The 18,098-nt window shown below is 45.5% G+C and overlaps 1 protein-coding gene across 4 annotated transcripts in view; it reads left to right on the top strand.

Annotated features, from left to right (window-relative positions):
* SRGAP2 (SLIT-ROBO Rho GTPase activating protein 2) overlaps window positions 1-18,098 on the top strand; it is a gene marked incomplete at both ends in the record, with an annotated part of 230,296 nt that overhangs the window by 189,736 nt on the left and 22,462 nt on the right. For all 4 annotated transcript variants that reach the window (XM_084246216.1, XM_084246215.1, XM_084246214.1 and 1 more), the window contains 6 exons: window positions 2,474-2,558; window positions 5,379-5,406; window positions 7,056-7,080; window positions 11,906-11,966; window positions 16,207-16,284; window positions 17,198-17,332. In XM_084246216.1, the coding sequence (XP_084102342.1) occupies window positions 2,474-2,558; window positions 5,379-5,406; window positions 7,056-7,080; window positions 11,906-11,966; window positions 16,207-16,284; window positions 17,198-17,332 (412 nt within the window). The remainder of the gene's footprint in view (window positions 1-2,473; window positions 2,559-5,378; window positions 5,407-7,055; window positions 7,081-11,905; window positions 11,967-16,206; window positions 16,285-17,197; window positions 17,333-18,098) is intronic.

Raw genomic sequence — 18,098 nt, 5'->3', positions numbered from 1 at the left:
TGTTACCCAGGGAGGACTGACAGCAGGTGAGTGCAGCTGGAGCAGATGGAGGGGAAGGTGACGGGGGTGGGGACCTCTTTCCATGCACATGTTCTGTGCACATGCTCAAAGGAGCAGAGGGAACAGGTTGTGCGTGAAACACCAGATATGATTTGATGTAGGGCTAGGGCTTTATTTGTTTTATATTTAATTCGGAGTGTAGGGACACACTTGGAAGCTTGGTTTGTAACTCCTGAGGTAGGTTCTTTGGAGGAAAGAGAGACTGATTATCTATATTTTAGCTATTATTTGAGCAGTTCTTGAGTGTCTGCTATGTGCCAGGCAGGGCACTAGGCATCGGGAATGCAGAGAGTCATGAGTGCTGGGCCTCTGACCTCAGGAGGCGGCTGTCTGGAGAGAGACACATGAGTCATAAGCTGCCTTGACAGCTGTGTGAGAGGTACGGTTAGGGAGGTTTGCAAAGGTAGGTGCAGTAGCTTCTGAAAGTGTAAGAAGGCGAGGGGATGCATCCCAGAGAAAGCATATTTTTTCTTTGTTTTGAGAGAGAGAAATACGTACTCTTGGTTAAAAGTCCACAATGTACAAAGTACAGAGTAAACGTCGTATTTTTCTCACCTGTCTGCGTTCATCCTACAGTGATGTATTAAGTCATAAAACCAATGATTAATATATAATTATACTTTCTGTTAATACATTAAGAAGACAGTACAAACTTTAAATGTCTTGTTCACTTGCCACGCCCCTATTCCATGTCACATATCATTAGTGATTCACAGACAGTCCCTGGGGGAGCCCTGCCATTTTGCCTATGAGCTCAGACATGGGCAGATGACCCCTGACCCAGGAGATGGACCACTGTCTCAGGAGACAAGCAAGGCAGACTAAGATGCCCATAATGGCTGCAGAGTGGAGTGGGAAACATGGTGTGTTAAGAATCCAGAGGCCTGGGCTGCAGCCCTGGAGTTGCCACTTACTGGATTGCAGCGATCGACAGTTTATTTGACATCCCCTTCCTGGAGAATGTCTTCTTATCTGTAAGAAAATGGTAATGTTTTTCCTGGTGTTTGTGCAGAGTCATTGTGAGAGCCAGGTGAGGAACGCATGCTAACGTTCTCCAAAGTCCTGAATTGTCCCTCATCTCTAATGAATACAGGGGAGTTGTGTCTGCTGCTACCTGCGTCCCTGTGGGTGGAGCATTCTAGTGCCAGCAGGTACAGGGTAGGTTCACTATGGATTCGGGCAGACAGGTAGAGTCCCAGAGTCCTCGGTGAATATTTCAGGCTTTAATGTTCTCTCGGAGAACCAGGTTCACAGGCACACCAGGCAGGGAAGCTGCCATGCAGTGAGTCAGGCAACTGAGCCTCCCTACCCCAATGAATCTTTACACTCTTTCCCTAGGCTCTCTCATGGTCTTGCCTCTTCTGTAGTCACGCATGCTCCGCAGTCATCTTCCCATAACTCCCTGTCTGAGTGACGCCGCTCTTACATCACTGGCCTCCAGGCACAGGTGTGCACACTTACTCATGCCCACGCCATACTCCAGGTGTCCACACTCAGGCACGCACACCCCACACCCATGCTCCCAAGAGCCTTCTGCTTTAGCCTCGGGTGATAGTCCCAGAGGCTAGAGACGTAAAAAGTCTGATTAATCCATTTATCCTACAAGTGTGTTGTCCTACAGCTAAGCTCACGCTGTATCATCAAAAATCTGTGTGTTTGGATACTGGCTCCATCACTCAGCAACAGGCTGATCTTGAGCAATTGATTTAATGTCTCCAAAACTTAGTGCCCTCATCCGTAAATGAGGGTGACAACAGTGATAGTTCATAGGGTTGTTCTAGAGATTTGATGAATTGTCCAGGGACAGATCGTCTCTCCTAGGCTGACAAGCATTGAGAAGGGGCGGATCAGACCATTCAGCCCAGTGTTCAGGTGGGATCGTGTTTCTATATCCTTGTCTTATGTTTGGAGCTGCCATTATCTGTGTGTACAAGTGGGTGGTGACAGCCCTTCCCTCTGCGCGTTCAGAAACCCCAGGTTTTCCACAGACTCCATGCAGAATAGAGGAGGAGGTAAAGACTGAGCCTTGCAGCTGAGGCGAAGACTTAGCCTCCATGGCTGATGGACTGCACTGGCGGAGGAGCCAGGCAGGGTGGAGGTCAGTCGAGGTGACAAGTGGCAGGTGTATGTCCTCATGCCGAGAGGACAGCCCAGTGTGTCCCTCCACCACACTGCTTTTCAGTGGAACTGAAGGAGATGGATGAGGAACTTGAGACAGTGCCTCACACTCCAACCTGGAGCAGGATACTGATCACCATGAAAATCAACAGCTGCCTTAAGGAAATGAAAAAATGGACTGGGTGGAAATTGGGTCAGAAACCGAATGCCCTTTTAAAAAGGGAATTGTACAGCCCAGTGTCTGTGATGATTTTTTTTCTTTCAGGAATCTCATTGCTCTTTTTCCTCCTTACAGAAAATGAAGGAATACCTGGAGGGCAGGAACCTCATCACCAAGTTACAAGCCAAGCACGACCTTCTCCAGAAAACCCTGGGGGAAAGTGAGTGTGTGAGCTGTGCAGGAGGCTTGGCAGGGAGGGGACAGCCCTGAGCGCGTCAGTGCCCAGCTGATGCCTCCATCCTAAGCTGGGGCGCCCGGTCTTGTCACGTGACTGCATTCCTTCCCCCAGCCTGTTTGATGTGGACTCACACGCCCCAGATGACTGCTTGAGTAATGGGAGAGGCCCGTGCTTAATGAAGCACTAATGTGCATCATCTATTTGTTTAAATGGAGCATGCTGCCTCCACGCGGCCCTTCTTCCCCTGCTCTGCTACCACGGGGCAAGGAGCTATTGATTATTTACTCTCCAGACATTTTGTGGAAACTCTTAGCTCCTCTGTGGCGGGACTGAGACTGGAGCAAGAAGGTAGGGAGCTGTGAGGTGAGAGGCCCAGCTGCTCTGAGGAGGGGAGGGGCTTCTCACAGGCAAGGCTGCTGGCAGGCTGCTGCTTTCCCCGGCCTTAAGGTACATGTCACCTTCCTTAGCATCTAAAGGGTTGGGCTGAGTGGCTGCCCTCTCCTGGCCTTGGCCAAGCCGAGGCTGCGGCGCTGAGTGGACTCTCATCTCAGGGTGATTTTAACCAGACCCTCTGGAAAGCAGTAAGGCAAAGAACCTGCCGGGCACTCTGGACTTTCTCTCCTCAGCTGTCAAACAGAAGGTTAAAAAAGAAGCTTCCCTGGGGTTTTTGGAACCTTGCCTAGGTTGCCTGCCTGATTCTTAACATCCTGTGATTAATGGGGTTCCCAGGTTGGGATGCCTCCCAATACCCTGCCCCTCCTCCTTGCCCCACAAATCTCCTAACTTATGGATGGGAAGGTGGGGGCGGGGTATAAGGAATATGAATAGGACCAGTGAAAGTCAAACCTGGACTTACATAAAGGTCTGATGTTTTAAAGTCAGTTCTTAAACACTTCTCTGCAAGCTGCAGCACCTGAAAGTACATACCCGTTGGCCCATTGAATTGACCCCACGAATCGAAGCCCTTATTTTCATCCCAGAACTTCCTCCCCATCCTTCTTGCCCTGTCTTCCTCCTGCCCTGGACGATTCCTCTAGGTGATTTAATTCTTTAATCTCTGCTGTCTTTGATCTTGTGATTTTTAAGGCATTTTCTTTTATGTGAAGAAAACCTGGTAACCACTGTTCTCTTTCCTCCCACCACCCACGGGACTCAGGCTGAACAGGTTTGGGCATTGAGATCCAAATTTTGCTTATAGAAAATCTTTACTCTTGTATTATCATATTGCTCCATAGGGAATCAGAGGCTAGAAAGCCCAGAATTATGTGAAGCAAATTATAACTGTGATTTCTTTTTGCCAAGATAACCTAAGCATAGACCATAAGTGAAGTGAAGAGCAGAGCCTCAGGGGTGTGTGTGTGTGTGTGTGAGAGAGAGAGAGAGAGAGAAAGAAAGAGAGTGAGAGAGAGAGAGAGAAGGAAAGGAAAGGGAGGAGAGGATTGGGTTTTCCCTTGTTTATCTAATACAGGTCTAGTCCAAATAAAGCTTGATTAATTGTGCACCCAAAGAAAGCAACATAGATTACATATAATCTATGCAAGGACACATGCATGTATGTCTTTTAAAAAACAGTTGCACACATACACACATTCATCAGATGTGCTACTCTGGGAGAGCAAAGGTTGGTGACCATGCATTAGTGTTGCAAATTGCCTTAATATTAAGATGACAAGTTCTAGCAATAAAGGAAAAAAATAGCAGCAGGCTGTCCATGTCAAGTCATCACGGCCCTGCCTTCTGTATGAATTTGTCACCATAATGCAAGAGTCCCTTGTTCTTGCCACAGAGGGATAATTGATGTGTATGAATATTCCAGAATGGAAATGGGACAGATGTTGAAAATAATGGCTCAGAATAATATTTTTGCAGATGAAAGCTGAGCCTTTAGTAATGAGAGGCTGTTATGAGTGGGAGAGTGTGTAATTCAAGATGAGCTGAACTCTAATCAGCAATAAGCAGGCAACCTTTAAAGGCAAGAAAAAGCCCCTACCCTTTCCCTTGTAGACTTGCCTTTCCAGAAGCAGGGAGGAGAAAGGTGAGGACTGATCTCTCCCTCCCCAGCTCAGTGCCTGCTTGGGTTTCCCCTGGTTTAGCTAATACAGGTCTAGTCCAAATCAAGCTTGATGAATTGTGCACCCAGAGAAAACAACATAAATTGTACCATGGCCCATGTCCACATGCATGTATGTTTTTTTTAAAAAAAAAAAATACTTCTCATGAATTAAGATTTTCCATTTTTAAGGTTTGCTGCGGTCCATTAAACTTCATATTAGGACCCACTGTTGGTTGGAGAGCCACAGTTTGATGTTTTCAGTAACAGCATGAAATCTCATTTTTCCCTTGCCACCCCAACCCAATCTAATGGGAGAATTTAGCGTGAATCTAAAACTATTTCTTATCTTCTCCCTCTCCCCAAACAATTCTTTCCTTCTTCCCTCCTCAGGGAGAGGGCAGGAGGGACAGAAAGATAATGTGTATGTGTTGAGAAAGCAAGCCATATATACCACATATACACAGAGAGCTAAATTTTCATCTCCAAGAAGCCTCTAGTTACTTGCTCTTTAAAGTATGATCTGCCTTGCTCTTTTTTCCTTCCTGCATTTACCCCTTTTCCCATTGGGAAGCAGAGTCTAACAAGCCTAAGGTTAAGGGGTGCTGGAAACAAACACTAGAAACAGCCTGGGAGGCCAGTACTAGGCGCTGTCTGGGCAGCCCATCAGGCAAGGCGGTTCCCAGGGGTAAGTCCCCCTCTTTCTCTCCTTCCACTTCAATGTGTGCCTTGTGCCTTTGTCTTTCCTGCAGGTCAGCGGACAGATTGCAGTCTGGCCAGGTAGGTGTGGCCTGGGGCTTGGGGAGGGATGAGGGGAGACCCCTGTTAGCGCCATCTCAGCCTGGGAGAGCCCAGCAGCTCTCAAAAGACTGGATGACTTTGCAAAGGAGTGCCTTGGGCAGAAGCTGCTTCCTTCCCTTTCCCTTACTGACCCCATCTAGTCTCAAATGGAAATGGGGTTTATTGTGACTTTGGGAAAAAACTGAGCAGAACTGAGTAAGTTACCAGAGACTCCCCAAAACCACTACATTGCAAGGAAATGAAATGTTCCATTCTGGGGGTCCTGGTGACCCAACCTGAGCTGTTAGACTTCAACATGTGGGCTTTGGGAAGTGTCTGACCCCGAGAAGGAAGATCAGGAGGCAGCATTTGATCTGGGGTTTGTTTACACATGGAAAAGATGACAGCCCTTAGTAAGTGACTGCTGCTGGATAGTGAACTACTACATTGAATGGGTTTGCCAAACAGCATCGTAGAAACCTTGCCTGTGTGCAAGTACGCAGCCCTCCCAATCATTCTCCCACCTTCCCATCCCTCCGCGGTCCCAGACAAACAGTTCCCCTCCCAGTCATGGTGCTGCTATCAGAAAACTCGAGCTGGTAAAGAGCAAGGCATTCATTCAGCCAACAGTTTTCAGATGCCTAAAAATGTGCTGATTTAACTGGGGAAAGAGCTTTAATGGGCCTAACTCCTTAGAGACTCTGGGTTAGCCCATTATATAAACCACTTATATCTGCCAACACACACAATAATCACGAGGCCATTTACAATTATAGGCTCATTATTTAGAAATAGCTTCATTTGGTTTTCATCGTTTTGTCATTATGGATTACAATAAAGATCCCATTAATATACCAATCTTGATGACTGGAGGGAACCAGGGCAATGGAATCCTGTGGAAGGTATCTTCTGGTGACAGAGTCCTAGTGTAGGTTCACCTGAAGCCCATATCTGCAGAAGTCTCCATGGGATTGAAAAGTTGATTCCCTCATGCTGTGCCCTTGGGCCGTTCTTTTCTCTGAACTCCAGTTTCCTCATCTATAAGACAAAAATGAGCACGCCACCAGATCAAGGATTCCAGAGGGGTTTCTAGAGCGGCCTGGAGGCAGGGGCAGAAGGCACCCACTAGCCAGGATATGGTCCCCACTTCCTCAGGACAGGACAGTGCTGCCCTCTCATGTGAGGTATTGAGCCGCTGAGTCAGATTCCTTGGAAGAAAAGGCTTCTGAGGCAAAACACAACTTGAAAAACATCACCAAGCACATCAGCAAGGTGCTGGACACTCTAAATGACAACAAAATGACACCTATTTTTTTCCCAAAGAATTTCTAAGAGCAAACACTGTAACTTCCTTTGGTGTTTACTGGTGTCTTCTAGCAAACAGATATCTGATCGTCTAAAGATATTTTACTGCAAATTAAACCAGCTCCCTCCTAGTCTAGTTTCGAATAGTGACAGGTTTTAAAAGCAGACACCTCTATGCTTTTGTGAAAAGAGCTTTATTGGAGAATAACATCAAGTCTCAGCCATTTCTGTGTTGAATAATGTGACCTGTTTAGTTAACTGTCCCACAGATTGTTTCTAACGCCCTTTCTCTTTTCCTCCGTGCTGCTGGATTGGTCTTCTCTGATTGGTGGACTCGACCACAGGCGTAGCTCAACTGTGAGGAAGCAGGTAAGGGCCAGGTGAGAGCCAGGCTGGCCTGGTGTGCAATGGTTCCATCCCACAGACATTTGTGCAAGTCAACGTGGGCAGGACAGACACTCTGTCTTCATGCCTGTGTCTGGAATGTGCTGTTATTCACAGTATGTTTAATATCGTGACAACTTCATTGATGCAGCTTGTGTAGCTTGAGTGACTCAATCTTTCTGATTTATTCCTCTCCTCTCTCATCATTTACTTCCTTGTGTACTGGAGCTCTGATTGTGATAGATTATGCCAGAATTGCCCATGGTATCACTTTTTCTAGAGACCACAAAAGAAACCTCGTGTTTCCTGCGTAGGTACCCATATGTGACTCATAGCTGTTCCTCTCTAGACTGAACTCTCTAAGCTTGCAGATTTGGGGTTTTTTTGGTGGTGTGGTGATTAGATGTATTTCTAAGACATGCTAAAAATGCAAAGCTAAGTCTGTTCCAGGAATGATACACAGGAGATGTTGAACTCTGCAATTTTGTGCACAATCTTCAGTGTGATATTAAGATCTGGCATTGGGCAGTCAGTTCTCAGCACCCACATTCAGAGGGCTCTTCCAGAGCAGTGGTGTGGCTGATCCACATCAGTGGGTAATCTAAATGGCACTTGTGCTTGTTTTTAAAAAATCAATTGAAGTATTTTTTGCAGTAGCAAATTTGACTTCCTAATTATACTTTATGGCAAATACTAAAATGATTTTGTATCCCTAAGCTTTTACCAGCTATGCAGTCAGCAGTTAGTAGGGAGGGGATGGAGGCAGCTCAGAAATGCCCCTCTGGCTACTCAGGGGAAAGCTGATCTGGACTCAAAAAAAAAAAAAAAAAATTCATTTTGGGTAATTCACAATGGCTCTAGCCACAGGGAGATCATAGAATGGACAAGGCATCTGGTCTCCCTGGTGTGAGCACCCCCAGCAGAGTCTTCATCTGCTCTGGCTGGGAAACCCAGATTATATACTTCCCACTAGTCTTAGCTTTGCTGTCATTATTTTTACCCCCTCTCTACTTTGGGTCTCATTGTAATGAGAACATCAGCTATGATGACACATTTTTTAAAAATGTCATTGCAACTCTTCTTCCTCTGGTTCCTCTATTTTTTCCTTCCCATAATTTCATTTAACACTGGAAAGGAGTGGAGTGCCTCCCAGGGATATAATTTATTGCATTTTAAATTAATAGGTGGCTACCTTAGAGAGAGAGAGCCTTTTTTTTTTTTTTTCTTTAACGCTAAGAACTGGCTTGAATTTGGTTTGTTCCTTTCAGTCCTGGGACTGGCACTGTGCCTCGGGCTTCTAGATGGAGCACCCGTGCTTGGGCTCCTTCAGAGGGGAGCAGCACCCATCTGGTTTGCATTCTGCTGCACCTAAGCAATTGCAGACAAAGCATTTTTACCTGGTGCTAAATTTGTGCAAGGATTTTTAAAAATCCCAATTAAAGATGTTGTTTTCTCTCTTCTTCCCCAGCAACTCAGATCCAACGGTGGATCAGTAAAGAATTTTTCTAAAATAGAATAAATAATAAGTAATTTGGAAGTTGAGTCATCTTATATCAGTAACCAGGAAATAAATACTTGTTTGTTTGTGGGAAATCAGCCAAGCAAGAGGAAGAATCTGATAACTATTGTTCCTGAGGGTTCCTCATAGATTCCAATAAAAATGCTAAATCAAATCATCTCAGACTTGTCTAAAGGAGATCCTTCAGTTGCTGCCTCTGAGCCTTCCCTGCCCCCCTTTGAGCCCAGCATTTTCTGTGTCCTGTTACTTTTGCACCTTCTATCTCTAGCCATCTTCACAGTCCCTGACGCTTCAAGTCTGTCTTCACTGCCTCTTTTTTTTTTTTTTTTTTTTTTATCGTTACTGTAGTGGCAGGAAGGCACAGAGCAGGATCTTTATGACCCAAGCAGACGGGTAAAGAAGAGTCCTGGAGCCCTCGGTGGCTTTTTCAGGCTTTTATTGAGCTTTTTACAACATTTATCATGCGGGAGGCCAAGGGTAGGGGGGCTGGGAGGCTGGCAGGCCTCCCAGCCCCTGGCAAATCTTCACCCTTTCTGGGCTCTTTGGTGTTCTCTTGTGGTCTCTGCTTCTCTCTTTCTCCTTTGTTGCTCTGCTGGCTCTGCTCTCATCCTTTCTGCTACCCTTTCTGCTGGTGTCCCCATGATGCTGCCCTTATAAGCCCAGTCTCAGTCTAGGTGCACCCACCTATGCATGCCCACACCCTATTCCTGGTGGTGTGGACCAGGAGTGTAGGACCACAGGGATCTATTGTTAATGCTAATGGCAGGAGGGCAGAAAATCCTGATAATTTTCACTTACCCTACAACTACCTACATCTAATAAGTAGTCAAGACTTGTATTTTCTGTCTTGGTCAAAGTGGATAATCTAACAAATGTAACAGGGATCGGTACCTGGCAAAATCCTAACTATCTCTCACTCAGACATTACAGGGGGAGGGAGGTTGGTGGGAGGGGCTGCAGCCATCCTGACTTTGTCCAGTTTCTCCCACCAGACTGTATTGTAGGCATCACTGGAATAGTGGGGATCCAAAGGTCCTCTTCTGCAATAGGATGGGTCCTCTCTGGGCTGCTTCTGTTGTGCTGCTGGTAGTGATGGACATGCAGGTTAATAGCGTTGATGCCTTGCTGTCTGCAGCCCTGCAGTCTTCCTCAAGTGACAGTTGAGATTCCATTTCCTACATGTCTAGCCAGAATTTGGCACTCATATCACTGGTTGAAGCCAGCAACCTTTGAACTCACCAGCTGACTTCTCTTTAGGTCTTTATAGATAAACCCAAGACCAGAGAAACTTTATAAAGTTTTTGCTGTCCTCATTATCACTGCTGCTGCCATGTATAAATGAAGAATAAATGACAATATTTACAAACTGAAGGACTGAAAAATGGTGGGTTCGTATTTTTATAGTGGAGTACAGTTTCTTTGTTAGTGTGGGATGAGCTGACAAAGACTCTTCAAGACCACCCTGGGCTGTTGGCAGAAGTGAGTGATGGTGACACAAGGGGAGACCCTGGCCACTGCAGCTGGAAGAGCCTATGAGCACTGGGGTCAGCGCGTCCTGACTTGGCCCCACCCCCACATGCATGGGCCCTGTGGCAGCCCCGGGGCCCCAGCAAGCATGGGAGCCTGACTTCTTCCTGAGGCCCTGCAGCCTCCTAACACTGTCCAAACCTCATGCTGCAGTTGAGAATCCAGAGCCAGGGAGGGCACAGTGAGCCTGTGAAATGAGCAGAAGCTATGGGAGCTGTGCCACCTACACGTGAACATCTAAAATCCCTCTGGCCACATTCAGGGTTCCTGGTCCTCTTCTCCCCCATAGCTGAGTTGTGCATTCAGCTGCATCATAAAACCAGACTGGCCTTTGGTAATACTTGGTCCAGACCCCTGGCAGTGTTTGCTCAGCAACTAGGATGCAGGATAGGTGGTGCTGACATGTCAGTCTCACAGGGAGTAGGCCTGGGTTTGAACACTGGCCCTGCCACTCCCAGTCACCTTAAGCAGCCATTTCACCTCACTACCCTTCATTTCCTCATTTGTCAAATGAGAATAATGATAGTGGACGCCTCATAGTGTTGTTACAAGGACCAGTCCATCTAGAGTACTTAGATCATGACCCAACACTCTCTAGCGTTCCTCTGTAAGTGGCACACACTGGTGTTCATGTGCATAGGAATGTGCTCACCTTATAACCAATCCTCTCCTCAGCATAGATACCAAATTGAGACTCAGAGAAGTTAAATAAATGGCAGGGCTATTTAGCAAAATGTCAGAACGAAAGTTGACATTTGGGAGCCGTGTTTCTTCACTTAATACCTCTTAGCCACCACTATTTCCCAGAGTTGACTTTTTCTTCCTTACCTTTTATGCCAAATAGCCCCCCTTTCTGAAGCTTCTATTGTTCTATACCCTCACTCTGCCACCCTCCCAGGGCCAGCACTGAATACCCCAAAACTGACCTGGAGCTCAACCTGAATGGACAGGTGCGAACAGATCTTCATGGCCACATAATTACTTCACAATCGAGGTCATTAGGGCCAAGTACAAGATGCTAAGGCCCTGTAGATGGAGGTGCTGTTCTCATCTGAGGATTCTGGAAAAGCTTTTCTGGAGCAGTGATACTTGCACCAAGTCCCTGAGGCATGGGGCTCTGGGATGAGGAGAACATTCCAGAGCAGGAACAGCCCCTGAAAAGCTCTGGGACAAAGAAGGCAAAGAAGGAACAGAAAGAAGGCCAATGTGGCTGTATCAGAGAGATGGGGTAGAGCAAAAGGAGGTGCAACTGGCAGCAAAGATGGGGTCCTGGGCACACAGGGCTGTGCAAAGAAAGGAGCCAGAAGAGTCCAACCTAGAGTGGAAAGTGGGCTGTGTACTTTGCAGACACCTCACCACTGTGTGAGGGAAGAGAAATAGGGGTTGGAGGCCAGCAAGAGCGGGACTGCCAAGTTGGTGGGTTGAACAGTGCTGGTGGCATTAGACACGGAGAGACTGAGTGGACTAGAGATACCTGGGAGGCAGGCATAACAGAATATGCCGATTGGTTGGATGACTGGGAGTAGGGAACTGGTTTAGGATAAAAGGTGAACTGTTCTGTCTCGGACGTGCTGAATCTCAGGCATCTGTGTGGCCTTCCGAGGAGACGACCATGTGCTCTGGAGCTAGGACAGGCCAGGTGCTTCTTTGTAAATTGGCCCCTCATCTATCTTGAGACAAGCTCTGCACAGTTTGGCCCATTTTCTCTGGCCATAGACTATCCTCCTTTAATGATTCTAATACTGTGTTTCTCTGGCCTTTCAGGATTCCAGCCAGGCAATCCCTCTGGTGGTAGAAAGCTGTATCCGGTTTATCAGCAGACATGGTAAGCAGGATTACAACCTTGTCCATATTTGTGCAAAGTTGGGAAGAACTTCCAGGAATTCTTTATAGAGTAAGAATAGGGTTGACTTCCTATCCTGACATTCTCAGAAAAATAATAAAATCTTATTTGTTCACATGTTTGCTACCTGAGAATGGCCGCACCTAGACAATAAGAAAGGCATCTTATGGTTTGGCCCAAAATGCCTCAGCCCACTCACCCACTCCCTATTCTAGCTTGAGAGTGAGTTTTAAATTACAGCTGTTACACGAGTCAGTACAGCTGGTGTGATGTGGTGGTAGTTTCGCTATTACTCACTGTCTTTGCACATGTTGGTATCTCCTCTGCACAGCCTTGACCATGATGTCACATTGGCCTTCTACAGCAGACTGGCTTACAATAGTTCCTTGTGTAATATTACATTGATTCCTAGTAATATTCAGGGTTTTTTCTGGTTTGGTCTCACTGGATACAACATTGCCAAGAGCTCACTTATAGCCAGTTTTAAAGTTAGAGCCTATATTTATATCTGTGGGGCTGGCTCCTTCCCCACCTCAGTCAAATCACACTATCATCTGCTTGGTCAAAACTCAATCTCATAGACTTCATCTCTTACCAGCTCTGAGGTTAGATAGAATTTAGGGATGGAGATGAATGGCCAGAGAAGTGACCTTCTAAATGTAAGGGCATTAGGAAAGCACAGATATCTGAGCTAGCACTGTGGTTTCTAGGAGCTGGGCATCAGAAATTGTTTGTAGGGCCTCCCTGGTGGCCAAGGGGTTAAGGCACAGCAGACTCTCCTGTCTCACCTGCTGCTCCCCTCAGCAATGTATTTCAATCAATCTGCCTGTTCTGCTCCCCACTCTGTCTCTGGTGAATCCTCTCACTGCTACCCCCCCTCCCCCCGCCCCTGGCTTACATCCCAGTTTTTTTTTTTAAAAAATAAAGTTTTTTTTTTCTTTAATTTGTTTGTAGATGCTGTCCTGATAGTCTAGAGAAAATGGGACAGAAGGACCTTCCCAGAGCTTAGAGAGGTCATGTAGATGGTTCCTGGTCTAAATCCAGAGATAGCCATTCTCTCTGCCTCTCTTGCTTCCCTCTTTACTACAAACTGGGGCATTTCTTGGGTTCATTTTTGGCATAGGAATTATTTTAGTATGCTCATAACTTACCGCATTTTAACAAGCTATAGTTTTTAAGTCTTACCTCTATTCTCTTGAAATAATGGTATGGATATCACTATTGAACAGTCAACAAACATTTATAAAGCACTTGATTAGTGCTGGGCACCTTGCATGGCCAACCAGGGACACAAAAACAGGGGTTACACTCTGTGTCTGTCTTTACCTGGTTTTGTAACACAGTTGGGAGAAAATAAATAAGCAAGTGGGTAATTAAATAAAAAGAGATAAGCTGTAGTAATTCAGAGTAACAGAACAAGAAGTTTCAGAAGATAGCCATGGTTCATGGTCATGCAATTGGCAAAGATAAATCCAAACCAAGTTCAGGGGAGGAGGAGTTGTTTGTGCATAGAAGACAATAGGAAGAAGAGGGTCTGAACTCCTGTTCATCCACTCACAGCATACATCCCGTTCATTCATTTATTCAGCATGTATATTGATTCTCTAGGGAGCAATATTTTTCCCCCCCTCTCATTGTTTTGATTTGCCACTAGTCTATACAACTACATAATTTTGGGAGTACGTCACATGTCCCTATGTGCACATGTGTCACCCACCCATTAGATCGCCAGTCCCACAACCCTGACACCTTCCCTCCTTCTCCCTAACCCATCACTTAGTACTCAGTGATATTTTTCAGAGTCCAAGAATTTCTCTTGTTTTACCAGTTTGTCATCTTTGGTTATTTATTTTCCACAAATGAATGAAACCATCCAGCAAATGTCTTTCACTTTCTGACATATCGCTTAGCATAATTGTGTCAAGATCCATCCATTTTGCCCTAAAAGATACTATATCATCTTTTTAAATAGCTGAGTAGTATTCCATTGAGTAAATATTCCATAATTTCTTTATCAAGTCATCTGTTAATGGGCATTTAGGCTAGTTCATGATTTGGCTATTGTGAATAATGTTGCTATAAACACAGGAAAGCATAAATCTTTTCATATTAGTGTTTTCATAGTCTTTGGGTAAATACCTAGAAGTATTGCTGAGTCATTGGTCTTTCCATTCTTACTTTTTTTTAAGAATAAAATTGCAATTTCTGGCACCAGCTGGATCCAGCACAAAATGGAAGGTTTTGTACCATTTCCAAATAACTTACCAAAAATCATCAGTTTCATACTGTTATGTTAGTGTGGGCTAAGGTGGAAAAGATTGTGGGTTTGTCTGATGGTTACATGAGGTTATGTTGTGTGTCACATGTATGTTACTGCCTTATAATAAAATCACTTGGTTTTCCCTTTACTTTCTGAAACTGACCATTTATTAATAGTTATACTTTTAGTTTCATTCAGCTGGACACTTCAAAGATTCTACCTGTTGAACAAGAACACACAGTCGTTTTTGTAAAGCATAAATTCTGAGAGGAAGTAGAACCAGACCAAAGGGGCCTCAGTGCATCTCAAGCTTGCAGCCTGACTTCCAATAAGCTAGACTCTGCCTTCTTGACCTGGATGCCTGGCCCAAAATGACTTTTCCTTGGTGGTCAAATCTACCAAGAAGTAGCAAAATGATCCTCTCTCAGCAAATATTTGGGCTCACCAGCTAGAACATACGAAGTAGTCTGGTTCCTAAGATGATATTTCCTTATTTTATATTGTGTTTCTGACAAGTCGCTGAGTATGTGACTGTTTCTATCAGAACACTTGCAGTTTACATTTTGTGTTTAAGCAACATTATGTGGCTATTACATTCCATTGGTAACTAGTAATGGTACCATTACATTGAAACTAATGGGGTTTTAACATTGCCTACCATTCACTAAGGAATATTCTAGAGATTTGCTTAGAGAACAGACAACCTAAGTCCTATTACAAGCCAGGTAATTAACAATCCCCCACCCCTTACTTCTTACCTCTAAGTCTAGCTGATAGAATCCAGTCACCCCCTCACTGAGTTGGTAGCCCTAGAAACAGTGGGTAAAATGTAGTGTTACTCTACTTTGTTTTCCTAAGAAGAAGTTTAAGAAATCTCTAACATGTCAAAATTTTCTATAGATCATGCTGTAACAGAGGGACTTGGATAAAATGCCCCAGATTGGTCCACAGGGCTTCTGATTTCCCAGGCCAGATGTGATGTAGTAGAAGATGCCAGTTGAGTCCAGCCCCCAGGCCCAGCACTAATGCATGCTTCCTAGAGCCCTCCCAGCTTCATAGTCACATGTGTGGTGCTCTGGAGTCCATATCCATGTCCAGACTGGAAAGTTTCCTCCTCTCTGTGCCCCTCCTCTCTGCAAGGGCCCACAGGCTGGACTGAGGAATGAGCACACGGTCACAGTCAGAGGCAGGTATAACCAGCCTGTGTAGTCTAAGGCTGGTCCTCGTTCATCGTCCTTTCACCTAGAAAATGGGCATGCTGATGACAGCTACCTATATGGCCATTATAAGGACCAGTTGATTCATTTATATGAACGCATTTCTTAGCAGTTTCTACACATGCATTATTTTGTTTATAATTATTTCTGCTCCAGCAAATTCAAGAAGGCAAATTTCCATGTACATCATAGCGCAACATGCCTGCATATTTTGCTTTTAGGGTAAAGCTGTAGCCAAGGACCAGTGGCTAGCAGTGTCTGGCAATATTCTCACCCAACTGATCAGTTGTCTTTTCATGTCTTCTGTTTTTCACAAGTAATGAAAATATTTTTCCTTAGAACAGCCAAACGTTCAGCTAAAGCAAGAATTAAAATCGCAGACCATGTGAAACTGATAGTATCTAATGGCATGCCCCAGTTTTCATTCCTGACTCTGGATGAGAAGAAGGTGCCAGGGCCACATCTCCACTTTGCAGGTGGAAACAGAGAAGCAGACTGGGAGGGAACATGGCTCCCAGTCTCCCTTGGAATCGAAAATAGAGCTGAATGCGGACATCACTTCCCGTGAGCCAGTGCTTTTGTAGACTAGTGCCTCCTATCCCTGCTGGTAGCTTTTCTATCCTTGCACAAGAAAGTCAAGGTGCTTAAATACACATTGTCTGGGAGACTGACATTCACCGAAACTTGGAGCTGTGACTGGGAGTTTTCATTTTCTTCACCTTCATCACTTCTCCTGTCCTCCCAGGACTACAGCATGAAGGAATTTTCCGGGTATCAGGATCCCAAGTCGAAGTGAATGACATCAAAAATGCTTTTGAGAGAGGTGAGGAAAATAACCTTGAAAATAGGACCAAATGCTTGCCAGTCCCCTGGGGTATTAGCCCCACGCTTTCGCCCCTGAGAGGTGCCCAGAGACCAGGGGGTCAGCTCGCCCCCTCTGCAGCCCAGCACCTGCTCTCCTGCAGTCAGTCCACCCTAGTCAAATGTGATCTGGCAGGGACATGCCAGGTCACGTTCAACATCCTTCCTTCTGAGCCCTATCATCCTGCCTCTCTCCTGAGGATGATCTGCCAAAACTCTAGAAGTTAACTATGATCTCTGGGGGGTTTATGACTTCGCCCGGAACCCTTGGTGGCAGTTAATATCAAGGCTAATGCACATGTTCATTGTAGCCCATTTATTATCTTGTGGGCTATTAAGGTAATAGGCAAGCTTTGGCAATTTCCGTCACTATAATGGATATATATAGTTTCAATTTGAGGTTGGGCCTATCATTAAATCTAATTACATCTGATATGAAATTTTCCATAGGGAGCTCCAGCATGATTGTTCTCCTGTAAGTAGGTGTCCTTTGTTGCAGGCCAGGAGTGAGAGATTCCCAGAGGGCCTGGCCTCCCTCACCTCGTGTCCCCTCCCATGGGCTTAGTCCCAGTCTGGCAGCATTGTTCTTATGAGCGCCAGTGGCTGTGTCCCATCCCCAGCCCACAGGGCCTGAGCTAGTCTGGCTCAAGCTAATTCATGTTGGTGATCCCTTGTGCCCCTCTCTGGCCCTAGGGCCCCTGAATCTGCTTTATCTGATCCCAGCCCCCAACTCATGATCACCTTCCAGGGCAGAGAGCTGATGGACTGGGAAGAGGACTTTAGCAGGTCACCCCTTCCCACCACCTCTGCTTCATCCTGTGTGTTTTTGCCTCTCTCACTCTCTTTCCTTTTGGTGGGGGGCCGTGTATCCTCAGGAGAGGACCCCCTGGCTGGAGACCAGAACGACCATGACATGGATTCCATAGCTGGTGTGCTGAAGCTTTACTTCCGGGGCCTGGAACACCCTCTCTTCCCAAAGGACATCTTCCATGACCTGATGACCTGTGTCAGTAAGTACCTTCCCAGCTGAAGACAGGCTTCGGGGCCGGAGCGCCGTGTAGCAGCAGATGAGAAACTTCCACGGGCCTTTTGTTTGCATGAGCTTTTTTTTTTTTTTTAATTTTTTTATTTCATTATTTTTTTACTTTAACATTTATCATTTTTTTAATTGCATAAGCTTTCTGATAATGTTTTCCTTTGCCCAGCAAAGTTCATTCTCCTTATTCTCATGCCTTTATCCCCTGGTGGAGAAGTCTAGGGCCAGAACTCTTGACTTTTTTCTTTCTGATTTTCCTTCAAACACCTTTGCTTCACTGGGTTTTCTCTTCCTCCAGTAAAATGCATTTATATTCATGTGTAAGACACAGTCCTTCTCAGCTAGTTGAAGGTTATACTTCAGTGCTGGTGCTTGTGCTTTCCACAATATGAAGGGCAATAGCGGAGGCGTTGCCAATATCTCCGCTTGTTGCTTTAAACGTGGTGTGACATGCTGACAAGCCCAGCCAGTACATGTGCTTCTAGGAAGAAACAAAAGTCCTCTGCACATTTAAAAGTAGCAGTATGGTCTTTTCCCAGAGAGTGAGATAAGATGTTCTCTAACTTATCCTTCACAGAGGTCCTCTGCCTCTTACTCTGAAATTTGGGGCTTGAAAATCTTTGTCTGGCCATTTCGTTTAGTTCATGATACTGGAACATCATCTCAATTATTTTTTTTGGAAAATGATCCACAGAAATTTGGATTAATATCAGACCATCCTGGAAGCAGACACCATTAGA

This window comes from Talpa europaea (assembly GCF_964194135.1).
Source record: "Talpa europaea genome assembly, chromosome: 10".
NCBI lineage: Eukaryota > Metazoa > Chordata > Mammalia > Eulipotyphla > Talpidae > Talpa > Talpa europaea.
The sequence above is the reverse complement of the archived record's forward strand: the minus strand, read 5'-3'. Positions and strand labels throughout refer to the sequence as shown.